This window comes from Canis lupus, chromosome 8, assembly GCF_048164855.1.
Source record: "Canis lupus baileyi chromosome 8, mCanLup2.hap1, whole genome shotgun sequence".
Taxonomy (NCBI): Eukaryota; Metazoa; Chordata; class Mammalia; order Carnivora; family Canidae; genus Canis; species Canis lupus.
This window is the reverse complement of record NC_132845.1, coordinates 46,551,914-46,568,604: the sequence shown is the minus strand read 5'-3', so window position 1 is coordinate 46,568,604 and position 16,691 is coordinate 46,551,914. Positions and strand designations below refer to the sequence as shown.

The following is a 16,691-nucleotide window of genomic DNA, read 5'->3' as shown; positions in this document are numbered from 1 at the left end:
TCTTGAGTAGATAGACTCTGCGCTGAGTGTATAACCCAACATGGGGCTTGATCCCATGACCCTGAGATCATGACCTGAGCTGAAGGCAGGTGCTTAACTGACTGAGCCAGCCAGGCGTCTCTTAAATTGCTCTTGAGAGAACCTCGTGGGTTCATTTTTGTCACTTCACCTGAATGTGCTTTGAATGACCTTCAATGATTTTTTAAACTTAGGTGGAGTACATGAGAGAATCAAAGCCTTTTCCCCACCAGAAATAGAAATAATTCAGGCCGTGGTGCTGATGTTTTAGAGTTAGTACCATCCCTGTGCGATAAGATGCGTATCCTTGCTTGACGCTCTCCGTGAGTTGTTACAGACATTCAGACGGTGCCCTAAACATATTAAATATTCACTGGCTTTGAAAAAAAAACAACAGCCACATTTTAACCATTTTTTAATTGTCTGTCTTTCTAGATGTTGCTGCTGAGGAGGAATGTAGATACTCAGGCCACTGCACGTTCGCTTATTGCCAAGAAGAGATAGACATATGGACGCTGGAGCGGAAAGGGGCTTTCAGCAGAGAGGCTTTCTTTGGTGGCAATGGAAAGATCAACCTCACCGTATTCAAACTTCTCCAAGAGCACCTTGGAGAGTTTATATTCCTTTGTGAGGTACTATCTCCGAACCTTCTTTTCTACTGTCAAATCGGTGAGAGTTTCTAACTTGCAAGCCCAGAAGTAGAAAATACTAAGCACCAGTCAGGCCATATGGGGAGTGTTCACTCACTCAGTGGTAGCCAGTACTAGTATCCAAGAGAATACAAAAAGCTCATTTTAAATATTAATCGGTAGAAGTATGGCATGTATACGTATGTGTATAAGTATGGTACAAAAGTTCTATTTTTTATTATGTTGTTGTAATTTTTCTTCTCTGTCTGTTCCAGAAATGTTTTGATCATAAGCCTAGAATGATAAGTAAAAGAAATAAAGATAATTCTACTTCTTGTTCTCACCCGGTTACAAAGCATGAGTTTGAAGACAATAAGTATGTTGGTAGTTTCTAATTTTTATAGTGACACAATAGATTCTGTTTTTAGCTCCAAATAAAACCAGAGTAGTATCTCCCCAGGCATTTTACCTCTGTGTTCTGTTGTTGCTGAAAGTTGATGAGTATTTAAAAATGTCTATTAGTGTATTTTGGTGGGAATTTTTAAGTGAATTCTTAAATCGATGTTTAATATAGAAAAGCATTACTAATTTGTATCTTCTTATGACATGGATTTAAGTATTTTATGGCTTAATATGTAATTATCTCCCCCACCCATGCAATCCAACAATTGCATAAAGTGATTTATTTTTTTCCGATAGATTTAAGATATATTTTCAGCCTAGAACTTGACATGATGTATGTATATATTTTTATTTGTTTTTCTTTGAAAAAGCTAACGCGGAACAATAATATGCCACTCCGTTTTTGTCTCAGGTGCCTTGTCCACATTTTGCGAGAGACAACAGTAAAATACTCCAAAATACGTTCTCTTCGTGGTCAGTGTCAGCTGGATTTATGTCGACATGAGGTTCGATATGGCTGTTTAAGGGAAGATGAGTGCTTTTATGCGCACAGTCTTGTAGAACTTAAAGTCTGGATATTGCAAAATGAAACAGGTAGGCTTGTGCATGATAAAGAAATGTCTCCTCACAAACCAAGAAACAGACTCCTCAGTGTAGAGAACACACTGATGGTCACCAGCGGGGAGGTGGATGGGGGGATGGATGAAATAGGTGATGGGAATGAAGAGCTTGCTTGTTATGATGAGCACCAGGTGCCGAGTGGAGTGTTGAATCACTCACTATATTGTACCCCTGAAACTGATAGGACAGTGTATGTTAACTACACTGGAATTAAAATAAAAAACTTCGGTGGGAAACAGTCAGGGTTTGGCAAAGCAGTATCAGAGGCTTTTCTCCATCATTGTGCTATGGCAACATAGCTATTGATTTTGTCCTTAGCTTTAAACTGTCACTTTTCATTTTTAGAGTGGCTTGAGTACCGCCTCATGCAGTGACTTGCTGGTACCAATTCAAGCATGTAATATGCTTTTGTGAGGAAGAGAGATTCTTCCGATGGCCCCAAGAGCTATATTTGTACATACTCTGTTGTGAAAAAGAGTGACGTGCATTCAATCCTTGGTGGCAGATTATGCTGCATGGCGGGATGATGAGGGAATCCAGTCTGTGGTCAGGTTGGGGACCGTTCATGCACAGAGGGAGAACTAAAGGAAGGCTTGTACATTTGCCAGGTATCTCACATGATGCTATTGCTCAAGAATCGAAGCGATATTGGCAAAATTTGGAAGCGAACGTACCTGGAGCTCAGGTATTTTCTCTTGTATGCTTTCTGCATTTGGTATCCTTTCTGGGACAGTGTAGTAGATGCCAGTTGTTGGCAGATACGGTTTATACTTTTTTTCTTTTAAATATTATTTACTCATTTGAGAGAGAGCACAAACTGGGGGAGGGGAGTACAGAAGGGGAGGAAGAAGCAAGACTCCCCCCTGAGCAGGGAACCAGAAGCCTTGGGGCTGGATCCCAGGATCTGGAGCCATGACCTGAGCCAAAGGCAGACACTTAATAGAATGAGCCACCAGGTGCCCTAGCTGCAGTTTATACTTATAGTCCCATTTACTTTTTTTTTGCTGTTCATAAGACTTATTCTTAATGTGAAAAAAATCCCAAATTTTAGTTGATCATCATAAAAAAAAAAAGTAGGCATCCCATAATACCTGCCAAGTAGGGTACAATTCTCTTATTCAATTTAATTGACAGAACAGTTTGGTTCTTGGGCTGTGAGGGTCCTGGGGATAAGGGAGTTAGACCGTGGCTCTGCTTCCCACCTGGCAGAACTGCTTTATTCATCACCTCCTCGCCTCCACCCCATAAAATTCTGGTTATCATCCTCCAAAGCTGGCTTTCATAAATTGAGGTTTGGTGTCTGTCATCTGCTCCTATCATATTCCCTTGCATTGGGTGGAGAATTGAGGATTTAGTTATCTAATAGTATATATAATAGTATATATAATATATAATAATATATATAATAGTATATATAATCAACTCATCAAAACAGATGGTATCAGAAAGTGTATGCTATCATGAAAAGAAATACATGGCAATTCAGCATTTTGTTCTTAGAAAACTGGTGTTCTATTAAAAGTAAAACCTATGTTTTAATTGTTTAAGGTACTTGGCAATCAAATAATGCCTGGATCTCTTAATATGAAGATAAAATTTGTGTGTGCTCAATGTCTGAGAAATGGTCAAGTCATTGAACCAGACAAAAACAGAAAATATTGTAGTGCAAAAGCAAGGCACTCGTAAGTAGCGTGTGAGTGTTACGTGTGTGTGTGTGTGTGTGTGTGTGTGTGTGTGTAAACAATGCCTGTTTCATAATTCTCTCTACATGGGTATAAAATCATACATATAAGAATGGAAGATTGAAGAGAGCCCAGCAAAGTAGAAAACATAGGAGTAACTGCAAAGTGAAAGAGAAGAGAGTTTTACTATTTCATTGATACGAATTCAATGAAATGGGATAGTGCCTTTCCTGAATTTGATCAGTTCTTAGCTCAGGATTTGTAGGGAATGTCTGTTAACAATTATCAACAGGAAATGAAATGACAGGATCCTAAGGCATTTCTTTTAGGAGGGTTGAGAAAAAAATCTCTGGTCCTTCAGGTACGAACGTTGTACCTGTCCCTTTATATTATGCCTTGTGCCAGTGTGTCTTTGTTTTTTCTGAACTCCATGTTTCTTAGGTGGACCAGAGATCGGCGTGCGATGAGAGTGATGTCCATCGAACGTAAGAAGTGGATGAACATCCGTCCTCTCCCCACAAAGAAACAAATGCCTTTACAGTTTGATGTACATACGTAATTTTTAAGCCACTTTTTTTTTTAATTAGGCATTTCAAATCATTAGAAAGTAGTAGTGATTCAGATTGAAACTTGGAGCCCTTTCAATGCTCATCGTAATAACACAATTTTTAAATGGTCCTCTTTTGTTTTCCTTCCCCTTTTGTATGTGTGGTTCTGTGACAGTTTTCAGGTTGACTGGGATTGTGTAAGTTACTTGGAAAAAGGAAATAGACAGTGGACTCAAGAGATAGTCATGGGCATGACCTACCTGTCCTTATTTTTCCGATGAATTACTTTGGGAGTGAGTGGGAGAGAATTTCACTTAAATTTGATTCCTGGGCTTTGCTCTCAAACCCAAGGTCTTCTGCTATTATAATTGCTATTGATAAGTTCTTTTGACTCAAGCAATGGATACCAGCTAAAAAGATACCCTACTTTGTAGAATTTTTCTAAAAGTAACCCAAAGGAAGCATGTTCAGTGTTAGAGGCACATGTTCTTCAAAACCCTCAGAATGAAAGTACCAGACCAACTTAAAGTTAGGGTAGTGTTTCATTCACCGGGTGGCACGTTTCAGATCAGTACCCTCTGATGCCTTACATCGTCTTGACAGTGACTGTCCGAGTGAACCCCTTGAGCTGGCTGGCTCTGGACTTTACTCTTCACGAGAGAGAGTCTGGAGGGATTTCACTGTGTGAGATAACAGAGACACTTGGAGCATTGACAGGCAGTAAACTTTCTGCCCCAATGGCAGACAAAAGGAGAAGCAGTGCATTTGCCCAGAGAAGCAGTGCAGATGGATTGCAGAGTCCCCTCGCACATGCAGAGACCCCTCTCTGAATGGCCCGAGAGAGTTGAGGAAGAGGCAGGATAATTTCCCATCACCCAGAGTACCTTGCATTTTGTAAACTTACATACGTTACAAGGGTTGGTCTCAGAAGGAGGCGGGATGTTTGTGTTTTGTCCACAGTGGTTTTAGACTTGGGGACCTGAGTGATTTAATCAGTGGGCCTTGTAGGAGGGGAAGAAGGTTTACTGGAACCAGGACATCTTAGGCTTTCCAAGAGGAGATTACGGGAGCTCTTGTCATTCTTTGGTAAAACAGAGGTGACTGAGAACGATTCTACTTCAGCTGCCAGGACTACTGATTATTCTTCAAAGTCGGACGTGCTCTACTGCCGTGCAACGTGCCAGTAGCTCATTTTCTTTTTTTTCTACCATACTAGGTATTGCTAAGGGATCTGTTTTCTAAAAGAGGAAATAATACTCTGTGTGTGTATGTGTGTAGACAGTATGGTGAGGTGCAAAGAGAATGGGCTTCAGAGTCTGCCAGAAGGGGCCCTGGTCAAGTTACCCAGCCTCAGTTTACTCATCTGTAAATGGGAATAATTATGCCCTAGGGAAGATTACATGGGATGGTGTTATGTAAAAACCCAGCACAGTGGTGGCCTTTTCCTTTATCTCCTCTTCTCCCCTGCTCCTTATCGTTGAACTTTGAGACACTATGGTAAATGTTTCCCTAGTAACACCTGCCTAAGTACTCGCCGGGGTTTCACTTTATGCAGAGGATTGGAAGTGGGGGGGCATTGACGTTGTTCCAAGGGAGGAAACCTGCAGAATTAAGGGCTGACTGCTTTCAGGTTTTTAGCAAAAACTGAGGTTAAGCGGCCAGCCTCTGTTGAAACAGTGAGCAGATGACTAATTGTACTAGAATGCTCTATGAAGACAAGTATACTGATATTTAAGAACAAGCTGTCTTGGTGGTGGAGGTTTTCTTAGTTCTTGAGAGTTGTGGTTTTTAGAGAGACATCTGCATTCTGCTGATCGCCGTCACTTTATTTTCCTACCAGTTTCGTTGTACTTACTTAGTAAAAACACCATGCAAATAGCCAGCAGAGGTATTATTTGAATGCTGTGTAACTGGATGGCCCGGCTTGTGTAATCGTTGTCTCCAGATAGTGCATATGGAATGAATGATGGCTGAGGTGAGCTGCCAGTATAGGTTATAAGTAAACGCAATGTCAGATTTCTCCTGACACTCCTTAGGACCTTTGGAATAGTCTGCAGTTTCTTTACTGCAGGAGCTGACAAGGAGGCTTTGTGGGCAGGGAGAGTGGGAGCTGTCAGAGGAGGGGCCAGAGATTTGCATCGTGGAGATCAAACACTCTGCTGTGTTAAAAGCAGATACTCTGAATAAGGGAGTTTGTAGACCTTTTCTTGTAAGAAAATATTCCATGTCCTAGTTCCATGCTTTCTTTCTTGTGGAGATTTTCTTTTGAAAAACATTGAGATAGAAAGCTTAATGTCATCTCATGCGTGTTGGGCTTAGAGTCAATTTGAATTCAAAATACTCTTATGTAATCATTGTGTTACTCAGCATTAGCACAGATAATGATGCTTATTTTGCTTAAATGTAAAAATTAGGCAGTTTTACAAACTGTACTTTTGTCTTAAAGCATATTCATTTTTTTTAATACAGCTGTGCAATCATATTGCTTCTGGGAAAAAATGTCAATATGTTGGGAACTGTTCCTTTGCTCATAGTCCTGAGGAACGGGAAGTGTGGACTTACATGAAGGAGAATGGGAGTAAGTTGCTGTCTTAACTGTGGCTTGACATCCGTGAAGTCTAGCTTGCCAGGGAGTTTCCCTCCTCTCTGTAAATATGCCAGCTCACCACGAACCCAGAAAGCAGTTTGCGTTCTAAACAATTGTGCCATTTTGTCAGTGGAGCAGAGCCTGACATCTGATCTGTGTTTGCTTGGGTCAGAGCTAGATACAAATATGTAGGTCTGCGTGTGACACAGACGTGTTCCCAAAAGATGGTCTGGGAAGTGAACTCCTTGATTGCCTGAATCAGACCATCTGCTCCTATTGTGAATAGTCATCCCTGAAAAATGAGATTAGAATCGAAGGTTTCCATAAGGAGGCCCTACCGGTAGAACAGGCCCAGATGCAGAGGCCCGAGGAGAGAATGTTTGTTTATCTTGGTCAAACTGCAAGATTATCATGAGAGGCTTTGAGAGGAGCCTCAGACAACCTTTCACTTTTGGCCGGAAAGGTTTTAATACAAGGACAAGGATCGTTGTACTTAATCTCTAGTAAACGGATGGAAATTTACCAACTGTTTAAGATCTGCAATCTCTGAATTACAAGAACAAATCAGATTCAAGCATGTCACCTGCTGTGTTTATTAACCAGTGTTCACATTCGGTGACATGTATGGACAGGACTCCTTGCTATCTTGCTTGGAGGAGGGATGTCCTATTGGACCTTTTGAAGATGTCCTTGCATACCAGGACTGTTGCAATGATTCCTGCTCCCACTGGTCTGAATGGAGAAGGATTTCTAGGTTTATCTCTCATCTTAGTCTGATGGCAAATCATTAGAAACACTTGGGCAGGCAACAAAGCCGATTTTTTACCTTAACCTCATTACCAGATTTTTTTTTAGCCCAGTGGTTCTCAACTGGGGGTGAATTTTGCCACACATACCAGTCTCCCTTGGGGACATTTAGCAATGCCTGGAGATGTTTTTGTTGTTATGACTTGGGCAGACTGTCTTACCGGCATCTGGTGTGTAGAATCCAGGAATGCTGTTAAACATCCTACCATGCACAGGACAGCCCCCCACAGCAAAGAATTATCTGGCCCAGAATGTCAGCAGTGGTGAGGTTGAGAAACCTGGCTTAGCCCTTGATGGTGATGCCAAACGCTCTCGTTCTTACTGTAGAAAGCAGCTTGTAGCCACTGCCCAGCACCTGGTGGTTGTAAATTGCGCCCCAACATGTGGGTCTTTGGGGAGAGTGGTTTGAGTGATGGGTTCCCATCAGGGTCAGAACCCAGGCCCCGGTAGTAGTGAGTTTCCCATCTTTCTCTCAGTAGATAGGAGCATATCCACTGCAGGCCCTCAAGCCGTGTAAGGAGCCCGTGTGGTTGTGGTGGTGATAGTGAGTGTCTTACTGGGAGCAACATGAAGCAGTATGAGCCCCCCCCCCCCTTTTTAAAGCAATACCCTTTTAATGGTTCCTGACTTTTCAACACTCCCAGTGTCTTGCAAATGCAGGGAGTTAATTCATCTTGAAAGCCAACGTTTTCAGTCTAACAGTTCAGAACTAGGCTCAACAGCCGTGAGAGTTTACCTCCCTCTTGGACGGGTGGGGGGTGGGGGGGTTGTTGGGGGGTGTCCCCCTCTACTCACCGAATGCAGTCTGTCTCTGTTCCGCCCTCTTGTCTTGCTCTCCAAAATGTATGCCAGCTGATACAAAAGGTGCGCATGATCTTGTGTGCATTTCGGTGGCGTATGTAAATCTCTGCTGCTGAAAGTGATTTGTTTTTCTTTAGTACAAGATATGGAGCAGTTTTATGAACTCTGGCTAAAGAGTCAAAAAAACGAAAAAAGTGATGATGTAGCAAGTCAGTCAAACAAGGAAAACGGAAAACAAATTCACATGCCGACAGATTACGCCGAAGTGACCGTGAGTGCCCCCCCGAGTGCCTGTGGTCACTCCGCCTCCCCTTCCTTGGCTTCCCTTCTGATGGGGCCTTTCCTTTCTTTGCCTTTTCCTCAAGCAGGGCTCCCTGGCTGCCTGCCTCCTCCCATCTCTCCACTCCCCTCTAGTGATCTGGGGCCCTTAGCTTAAGTCCCCTCCCTCATTCTAGCAAATCCTTCCCTTGATCCTTTTGCTGACTTTGGAATCTCAGTGCTGGTGCCTCTCCTTACTAGCCTGTGGCCCTGGCCAGGTCACTGAGTCACTGAGCGTCCCTGAGCGTGGTGGTGACTGGTAAGTGGAAATAGCATGGGTCCCAGACACTTAGGCCAATGCTGGGCCCCAGAAGATGCTCCCGACATGGGGGTGCTGTCCCCCTCACTCCCCATTCCTTCCATACCCGCCAGTGTCCAGCCTCCGCTTCGGGGTTCTGTGGAGACCAAGTCATCTGTGGTGTTTTACTGTTTTGGTTTTCTTTGAAATTTTTCATGAGCGTAAAGAAGATAACATTATATCTTGAGTCGACCATGCTTGCAGTTCACTGTGTTTGCTTCTGTAGAATAAAATGTTACAGGTAGAGTTGGGACTCTCTTTGCCCCCCATCCCTGAGGGACCAGAGCCAGCATGTATTTTCCAGGCTATGTTTACATATCTTTGACATATATATTTCTAAGCTAGAGTTTTGCCTGGCTTTTTTTTTTTTTTTTTTAAAGATGACACAGGTGCTTGCATTATTCTGCTTCTTGTTTTATGTTGTTGTTTTGTTTTTGGCACCTCCCCATAATTGATTCAGCTGGATCCAGGTCACGTCTGTGGCCCGGCCTTGCCCCCACATGTGTGTTTGGGATCTGTGCCCTGTGAACGCCACCTCCTCAGCCAAGGCACAGCGCTGATTCCCCTGCACCCTTGAGGTGTGTCCGCATTCCCAGGGCAGGGTCACCTGGACTTGCTGGATTGTGAGACTTACCTGGGCTGTTTATTCAGGTAGCTCTTCCATCTGTCCCCCAGCCAGAGTGAGTCACAGTCTCATGGGAAGTCTTTCCAGGAACCCGTTCTTATCCACTTGCCAAACGATTCTTACCCAGGGCATTTGGGGAACATTTGCCTAGCTCAGAGGCTTGCAGCTTGCATCTGTGGTAGCACTTACACTGACCAGAACACAGTTCCTTCTGTGTAGGCCTGTGCCCCGGAGGCAGGGTCTTCTCAGCATCTGCACCTCCCTGGTCCCTGGCACGAGTCTTGGCCCATAGTGGGAGCTCATTTCACGTGCCCTGAATGGAATGGCTGCTCGTCCCTCTGCAGCTGGAGAGCTCTGGGCTTTCATGTCCTCTTTGCCGGTCCTGATGGTGTTCATCCTTCCCAGAGTCCTCGGGTGAACCTGGCCTCTTGTCCTCCCTCCAGACATCCTTGTCTACACACCAGCCCCCGTCACCCTGCTGCCAGAGACTTCCTGGAACCCAGCCGAATCCATCACCACTGCTCTCTGCTGCCTGTATTCTGGCCCATCTCCCAGCACCAGGATCCTTTTCTTGGTCCTGTTTCTGACTTTGAGCTTTATGTTCTTGCCTGGCTCCCCCCACCAGATGGGCTCCCTGAGAATAGAGTCTGGGTCTTAGGTCAAGTGGTTTCTAGCCCTGGTGCCCTCCCAGAACAGTGTTTGACCCATCGAGGGACCGGACAACACCCTCTGATGGGACGTGTGTCTTTTGTGCACTTTAGGCAGACTTTCACTGCTGGATGTGTGGGAAGAACTGTAACAGTGAGAAGCAGTGGCAAGGCCACATCTCTTCAGAGAAGCACAAAGAGAAGGTTTTTCACACAGAGGATGATCAGTACTGCTGGCAGCACCGCTTTCCAACAGGGTATTTTAGTATTTGTGATAGGTACGTAGGTTTCGTAAACTCCTGCATGAAAACTCATGTCATGTGACTCTTACGGTCATTCATTTGGTGGGCAGAGCTTATCTGGGTGGTGAAGCCTTCTGAGAGTGGATGCTTGGTTTTGGTCTCAAAGTTTTAGGGCAGCCCGGGTGGCTCAGCAGTTTAGCGCCACTTTCAGCCCAGGGCCTGGGATCGAGTCCCACATCAGGCTCCCTGCAGGGAGCCTGCTTTTCCCTCTGCCTGTGTCTCTGCCTCTCTCTCTCTCTCTGTGTCTCTCATTAATAAATAAAAAATATAAAATCTTAAAAAAAAAAAAGTTTTAGCTGCTCCTTGAATGTTTCTTCACTCTCCTGTGGTTACTTGAAAAGATTAGCGCTAGTCTACCTGAATGGGTTTGAGATGTCCTGAGATAACCAAAGAGAGATACAGGTTTGTTCCAATTTGCCCATATTGTCTCTGAGTTGTCAAGGGTGAGTGGCTAACCACAACCTGCCCTGCAGTGGATGTTCCGTCAGTTCTGAAACTGCCTTTGAATACTTACTGTTCAAGTGCATATATGGAACTGACTCAGGTCAAAGGAAAATGTTAGTATCACTCCTTTGCTTAAGTTGAGTTTGAAAATTTTTTAGCAAAAAATTTTGCCAGATGGTTTTGAATTGCTTCTCATTTTGTCACATCACAGTTTTATATTTAATTTCTCAATTTCGGGCCACGTGACACCCAAAACTATTGAAGACGTCTTTTACTTAATGCCACTTCTGATTTCTTTCCACTGCATCAGGAAGGACTATGGTCTCTTTTCCCCCCATCAATCAGTATTTCTTGTTAAATATATTTAAAAGTGGGCAGCCCTGGTGGCGCAGCGGTTTAGTGCCGCCTGCAGCCTGGGGTGTGATCCTGGAGACCCGGGATCAAGTCCCGCATCGGGCTTCCTGCATGGGGCCTGCTTCTCCCTCTGTCTGTGTCTCTGCCTCTCTCTCGCTCTCTCTGAATGAATAAATAAATCTTAAAAAAAAAAATATATATATATATATATATTTTTTTTTTTTTTTAAAGTGCTGATTTTTCCTTTGTAGATGTCAAGGCTGTATAAACTCATTTTTCTAGGCTTAAGATGTTGAATTAAAAGTTTTTTTTTAAATGGTCTTTTTTTTATTATTTATGATAATCACACAGAGAGAGAGAGGCAGAGACACAGGCAGAGGGAGAAGCAGGCTCCATGCACCTGGGAGCCCGACGTGGGATTCGATCCCGGGTCTCCAGGATCGTGCCCTGGGCCAAAGGCAGGCGCTAAACTGCTGCGCCACCCAGGGATCCCCTGAATTAAAAGTTTTATGCAAATCATCAAGCTAGTGAAGTGGGCACTTTTTGGGTTTATTCATTTATTTATTTATTTATTTAAATTTATTTATGATAGTCACAGAGAGAGAGAGAGAGAGGCAGAGACACAGGCAGAGGGAGAAGCAGGCTCCATGCACCGGGAGCCCGATGTGGGATTCGATCCCGGGTCTCCAGGATCGCGCCCTGGGCCAAAGGCAGGCGCCAAACCGCTGTGCCACCCAGGGATCCCACTTTTTGGGTTTATATAGATAACTCATGGGCACTCACCACGCTGACTTGCCCCACAGGTATACAAATGGCACCTGCACAGAAGGAAACGGCTGTAAATTTGCACATGGGAATGCTGAGCTCCATGAGTGGGAAGAAAGAAGGGATGCCCTAAAGATGAAGCTCAACAAAGCAAGAAAAGATCACTTAATCGCCCCAAATGATAATGACTTTGGAAAATATAGTTTTTTGTTTAAAGATTTAAACTAATATGCTGGCTTTTATGTATGTAACCTAATCAAAGCATTGACCAGAAAAATTGAAAGTGTTGTAAGGCACGTAGCAGAGGAGCTGCAGATTTTCTGCTTGTATTGGCGTCTTTCGTACCTCCTGAGCAGCAACCCACAGTAGGTAGGAAAACGGGCTGTTTAACAGGTCTGGCCATGCTCTCATGGCACCATTGGCATCATATGGCGAAGTGACCGCTACCCAGTTGCCATCTGTTGAACAGACTTTTGGATGAAGTGTGTTGGGGAAGAGGATGAGGTTATGTCTAAGACGACTCCTTGAGTTGGTCCTTCAGATAAGAACCATCATGGTGAGAGAATAGACACTTGCACTAGGGGTCAGAATACACTATGGATGAAATTCTTCACATGTTTTAAATGGAACGAATTTGTTTAATATAATAAAGTTTGCTACTTATCTGTACGTAGGTTGCTAAAAAGGATTTTCTTAACTCAGATTTTAAGCCAAATAACCATTTAACACTAGTACATGTTAAATGGGGTATTTTTCTGTATTTGTATGTTTCACTATCATAAGGGAACTAAGGATAATGTGCATTGAGAATATTTTGAAAAATAATCAGTTGACTCAAATTTTATTTCTTGGTCTTTTGCTGTTTAAATGATGATTTTGAAAGATTACACTTGTACTGTTGGTATTGTGTAGTGTATGGACCAATATTGCCTGTAATAAAGATTTTATATATAGATGTCTTTCATTTTTTGGTGTGGTCCTTTCCCCCCAAAGAATTATTGAAACTGGGCCCTAAAATCGCAAGGTTTGATTTTTTTTAAAACACTTTAATTCGAGCAATTAATGATAGTATGCAAATTAGACATGAGAGCGACTTTTCACTCTGTCCTGCTCTCCCCCAGATTTGGGATGATAAGCAGTTTCTCTTGTTCGGTGCCATAATAACTCTTTTGGGGCTCTTCTGTGTTTCATTCAGATGCATGACTAGCAAGGAGACCGCCAACTAGGATGGGGGTTATGGGTTTCCACAGATGACCGGCACAATACTCAAAATAGGGCCATTTTGGTTGTTCAAAGACCACTGAAGACATGGTCAGGATGGCTGGCAGACTCAAAGACAGAGCTAAGCTGTCCTCTGGGCCCCTGATCTGCTTCAGAGGCTGGGATGCAGTGAGCTAGAATCCTGTGAGTGGTAGAGAACTCAAAACACTCTTTAGATTGCCTGAAGAGATTACAATATAGACTTCTTTCTTGTGAGTATTTGTTGCGAGGGAAGAATAGCAATTTCTGGAAAGCCAGCTGCGGTGCTGATACAAAGTTTCCAAGAAGCATAGCCACCATTGTCCAGACTACCCAGGCTCCAGGCAAGGCTTCCTGTAACACCTGCCAACCTGCACCTTGTCAGGCATATCCTGTTTGCTAAGTAAATGCTTAGAAGCTTTAAAAGTTAATGAGTAGATTTCCCTCTGGTTCTAAGAAAGGATTTGCATATAAAATATATACTCTGTCCCCTTCTCAAACTTGACCAACTCAATTATGGTATAAAGAGTGGCTCTGAAAGCTCAGATATGGTGTGATATGGACAAATTAGGGCCGACTTACCCTTGAAGAGCACTGCAGCCTGATCCTGGCTGCCTGCTGCATTCAGAAATGAATTTATCCATTTCAAAAGTACATTGTGGTGTGAGAGCAGCAGTCAGAATGTCTAGAGAGAAGAGGAAATGAACTGCCTTTTTAAATCCAGGGTGGTTTCCTGGTCTACGAGACCTCACCTTACATTGCCACAAGGTACTGTGGGGCCTTATGAGAGAACCCACAGGCAGCAAAAGTTCTTTGAACCTTATGCAGGTCTGCAAATGACAGGTGTCTTACAGAAGTATAGGGTGGATTCTGTCCTAGTAACCTACAGTGGATGAGGACTGGTGATGACTTTTGGCCATACTTGTTTCCGTAATACACCACTGAACTCAGATCTACACAGATGAATCAAGAGGACAAGAAATGGTAAATAAGGTTAATATTAAAAAAAAAAAAAAAACAGAAATTGGGCAACAAGCACATGAGGGAAATGCTCTGCATCACTGGCCATCAGGGAAATACAAATCCAAACCACAACGAGATACCACATCACACCAGTGAGAATGGGGAAAATGAACAAGACAGGAAACAACAAATGTTGGAGAGGATGCGGAGAAAGGGGAACCCTCTTGCACTGTTGTGGGAATGTGAACTGGTGCAGCCACTCTGGAGAACTGTGTGGAGGTTCCTCAAAGAGTTAAAAATAGATCTGCCCTACGACCCAGCAATTGCACTGTTGGGGATTTGCCCCAAAGATACAGACGCAGTGAAAAGCTGAGACACCTGCACCCCAATGTTTCTAGCAGCAATGTCCACAGTAGCCAAACTGTGGAAGGAGCCTCGGTGTCCATCGAAAGATGAATGGATGAAAAAGCTGTGGTCTATGTATACAATGGAATATTCCTCAGCCGTTAGAAATGATAAATACCCACCATTTGCTTCAACGTGGATGGAACTGGAGGGTATTATGCCGAGTGATGTAAGTTAATCAGGAGAAGGACAAACATTATATGGTCTCATTCATTTGGGGAATATAAAAAATAGTGAAAGGGAATAAAGGGGAAAGGAGAGAAAATGAGTGAAAATATCAGTAAGGATGACACAACATGAGCGACTCCTAACTGGGAAACGAACAAGGGGTGGTGGAAAGGGAGGTGGGCGGGGGGTTGGGGTGACTGGGTGATGGGCACTGAGGGGGGCACTTGATGGGATGAGCGCTGCGGGATATGCTATATGTTGGCAAATTGAACTCCAATGAAAAAAAACCCAAATACATTTTTTCTCAGCATTTATCTATAAAAACAAGATAATACAAAACAGTACTAAAACACTGTAATACGAAGTTTGTAACATAATAGATGAAAACGTAAAATAACACAGGAATGGGAAGAGGAAACGGAGCTCTACGGGAGAAGTTTCTGTATCTTACTGGAATTAAGGTAGTATAAATCCGAGGCAGAAAACCTGAAAAAAGGGCAGCCTGGATGGATCTAGTGGTGCTAGAGCCACGTTCTGCCCAGGGCCTGATCCTGGAGACCCAAGATCGAGTCGCACCAGGTTGGGTTCCCTGCATGGAGCCTGCTTCTCCCTCTGCCTGTGTCTCTGCCTCTCTCTCTCTTTCTCGGTGTCTCTCGTGAATAAATGTATAAAATCTAAAAAAAAAAAAAAAAAAAATTCTGAAAAAAAACATAGTGATCCCCAGAAAGACGGCTAAGCACATAACCAAAGAAAGGTTTAAAATCACTGAAGTAATTAACGGGATCCTGGCAAATATCCACTTAATACAAACCAAGGAAGTAAAGAAGGAAGAAGGACCCGAGAGCTACGAAGCAATCAGCGAGCGGCGGGCGCCAACAAGGCCCGAGTCCTGGCCTCGGCGGGGGACACAGGCGAGGCCATCGGGGCGCACGCCGCATCCCGGGGAGCGGGCACCTGGCTCCCCCCGCCGCCCTGGGGCTCAGCTCCCGGTTCTCGCCCGGGCGGTCGCACGCCCTGGCCCTGTTTCGTTCGCAGCGAGGTGCGGCCACAGAGCGGTGCCCCCGCCCTCGCGACTTCCCTGGCCCGCGCAACAGGTCACGGGGCGCCCTGCCTCCGAGGCTGCACCCGCTCGCTCGCCCACTAGCTGCGCGGCCTCGGCGTCTCCCGCGGCCTGAGGGTGCGTCCGGGAGGGCCGGGGCCGTGCGGGAGCCGGAGGGGGCTGGGGCGCACAGCCACGCTAGTCCAGGCCTAGTGAGACCGCACCGTGCGCCTGGCACTCTCCGTAGTCCCTTCATTTACTCTCGAAGCGACCCTGACGGAGGTGCTGCTAGTACGCACCCCCATTTCACAGACGTGCACGCCGAGGCGGTGACCTCTCCCGCCCGCCCCGCTGCCGGGACCTGGACACCTCTGGCCCCTGCATGGATTGTCCCCTCGGCTCCGCGGGGATGGGTAGCGGCGCCTGTGCCCCCCGTGGCCTGTACGGACTCGCGGGCACGACTGCGCTCCCGAGCACAGCGCTGAGGCCTCACAGGCCAAGCAAGCGCCGATTCCCGGCGGCGCGAAGATGCCCGCAACCGCGTGGGCAGGACTCCCGTCGGGGACGGGCCGGAGGCTTCGACCCGCGCCTGCGCAGACTCCGCGGGCGGGGGGCGGGGCCTGTGGGGCGACGGCGGGGGGGCCCCCGCGCAGACTCCACGCGCGAGGGGCGGGACTCGCTTGAGGGCGGGGCTGTCAGGCGGTGTCGGCGTCCGCGCAGACTCGGTGGGCGAGAGGCGGGGCCGCCTGAGGGGGGCGGGGCTTCCGGGCGCGGCCGGCGTCTGCGCAGACTCAGTGGCCGAGAGGCGGGGCCGTCGGCTGTGGGGCGGGGCCGCCTGCGCGGGGCCGGGGCTTCCGGGCGGGGCCGGCGTCCGCGCAGACTCGGCGGACGGGAGGCGGGGCCGCCTGCGCGGGGGCGGGGCTTCCGGGCGGGGCCGGCGCCCGCGCAGACTCCGTGGACGGGAGGCGGGGCCGCCTGCGCGGGGGCGGGCGCCGCGGCGGCGGCGGGGCTGACGTGGAGGGTCCGGGT

General features: G+C 45.9%; 1 protein-coding gene across 1 annotated transcript in view; it reads left to right on the top strand.

Annotated features, from left to right (window-relative positions):
- ZC3H7A (zinc finger CCCH-type containing 7A) overlaps nucleotides 1-12,803 on the top strand; it is a 38,311-nt gene extending 25,508 nt beyond the window's left edge. Inside the window, exons 14-23 of the mRNA XM_072835820.1 lie at nucleotides 454-650; nucleotides 923-1,023; nucleotides 1,462-1,643; nucleotides 2,279-2,355; nucleotides 3,219-3,352; nucleotides 3,794-3,899; nucleotides 6,370-6,478; nucleotides 8,233-8,366; nucleotides 10,098-10,261; nucleotides 11,887-12,803. Of these exons, the coding sequence (XP_072691921.1) occupies nucleotides 454-650; nucleotides 923-1,023; nucleotides 1,462-1,643; nucleotides 2,279-2,355; nucleotides 3,219-3,352; nucleotides 3,794-3,899; nucleotides 6,370-6,478; nucleotides 8,233-8,366; nucleotides 10,098-10,261; nucleotides 11,887-12,076 (1,394 nt within the window). The 3' untranslated portion in view covers nucleotides 12,077-12,803. The remainder of the gene's footprint in view (nucleotides 1-453; nucleotides 651-922; nucleotides 1,024-1,461; nucleotides 1,644-2,278; nucleotides 2,356-3,218; nucleotides 3,353-3,793; nucleotides 3,900-6,369; nucleotides 6,479-8,232; nucleotides 8,367-10,097; nucleotides 10,262-11,886) is intronic.
- The last annotated feature ends 3,888 nt before the right edge of the window (nucleotides 12,804-16,691 follow it).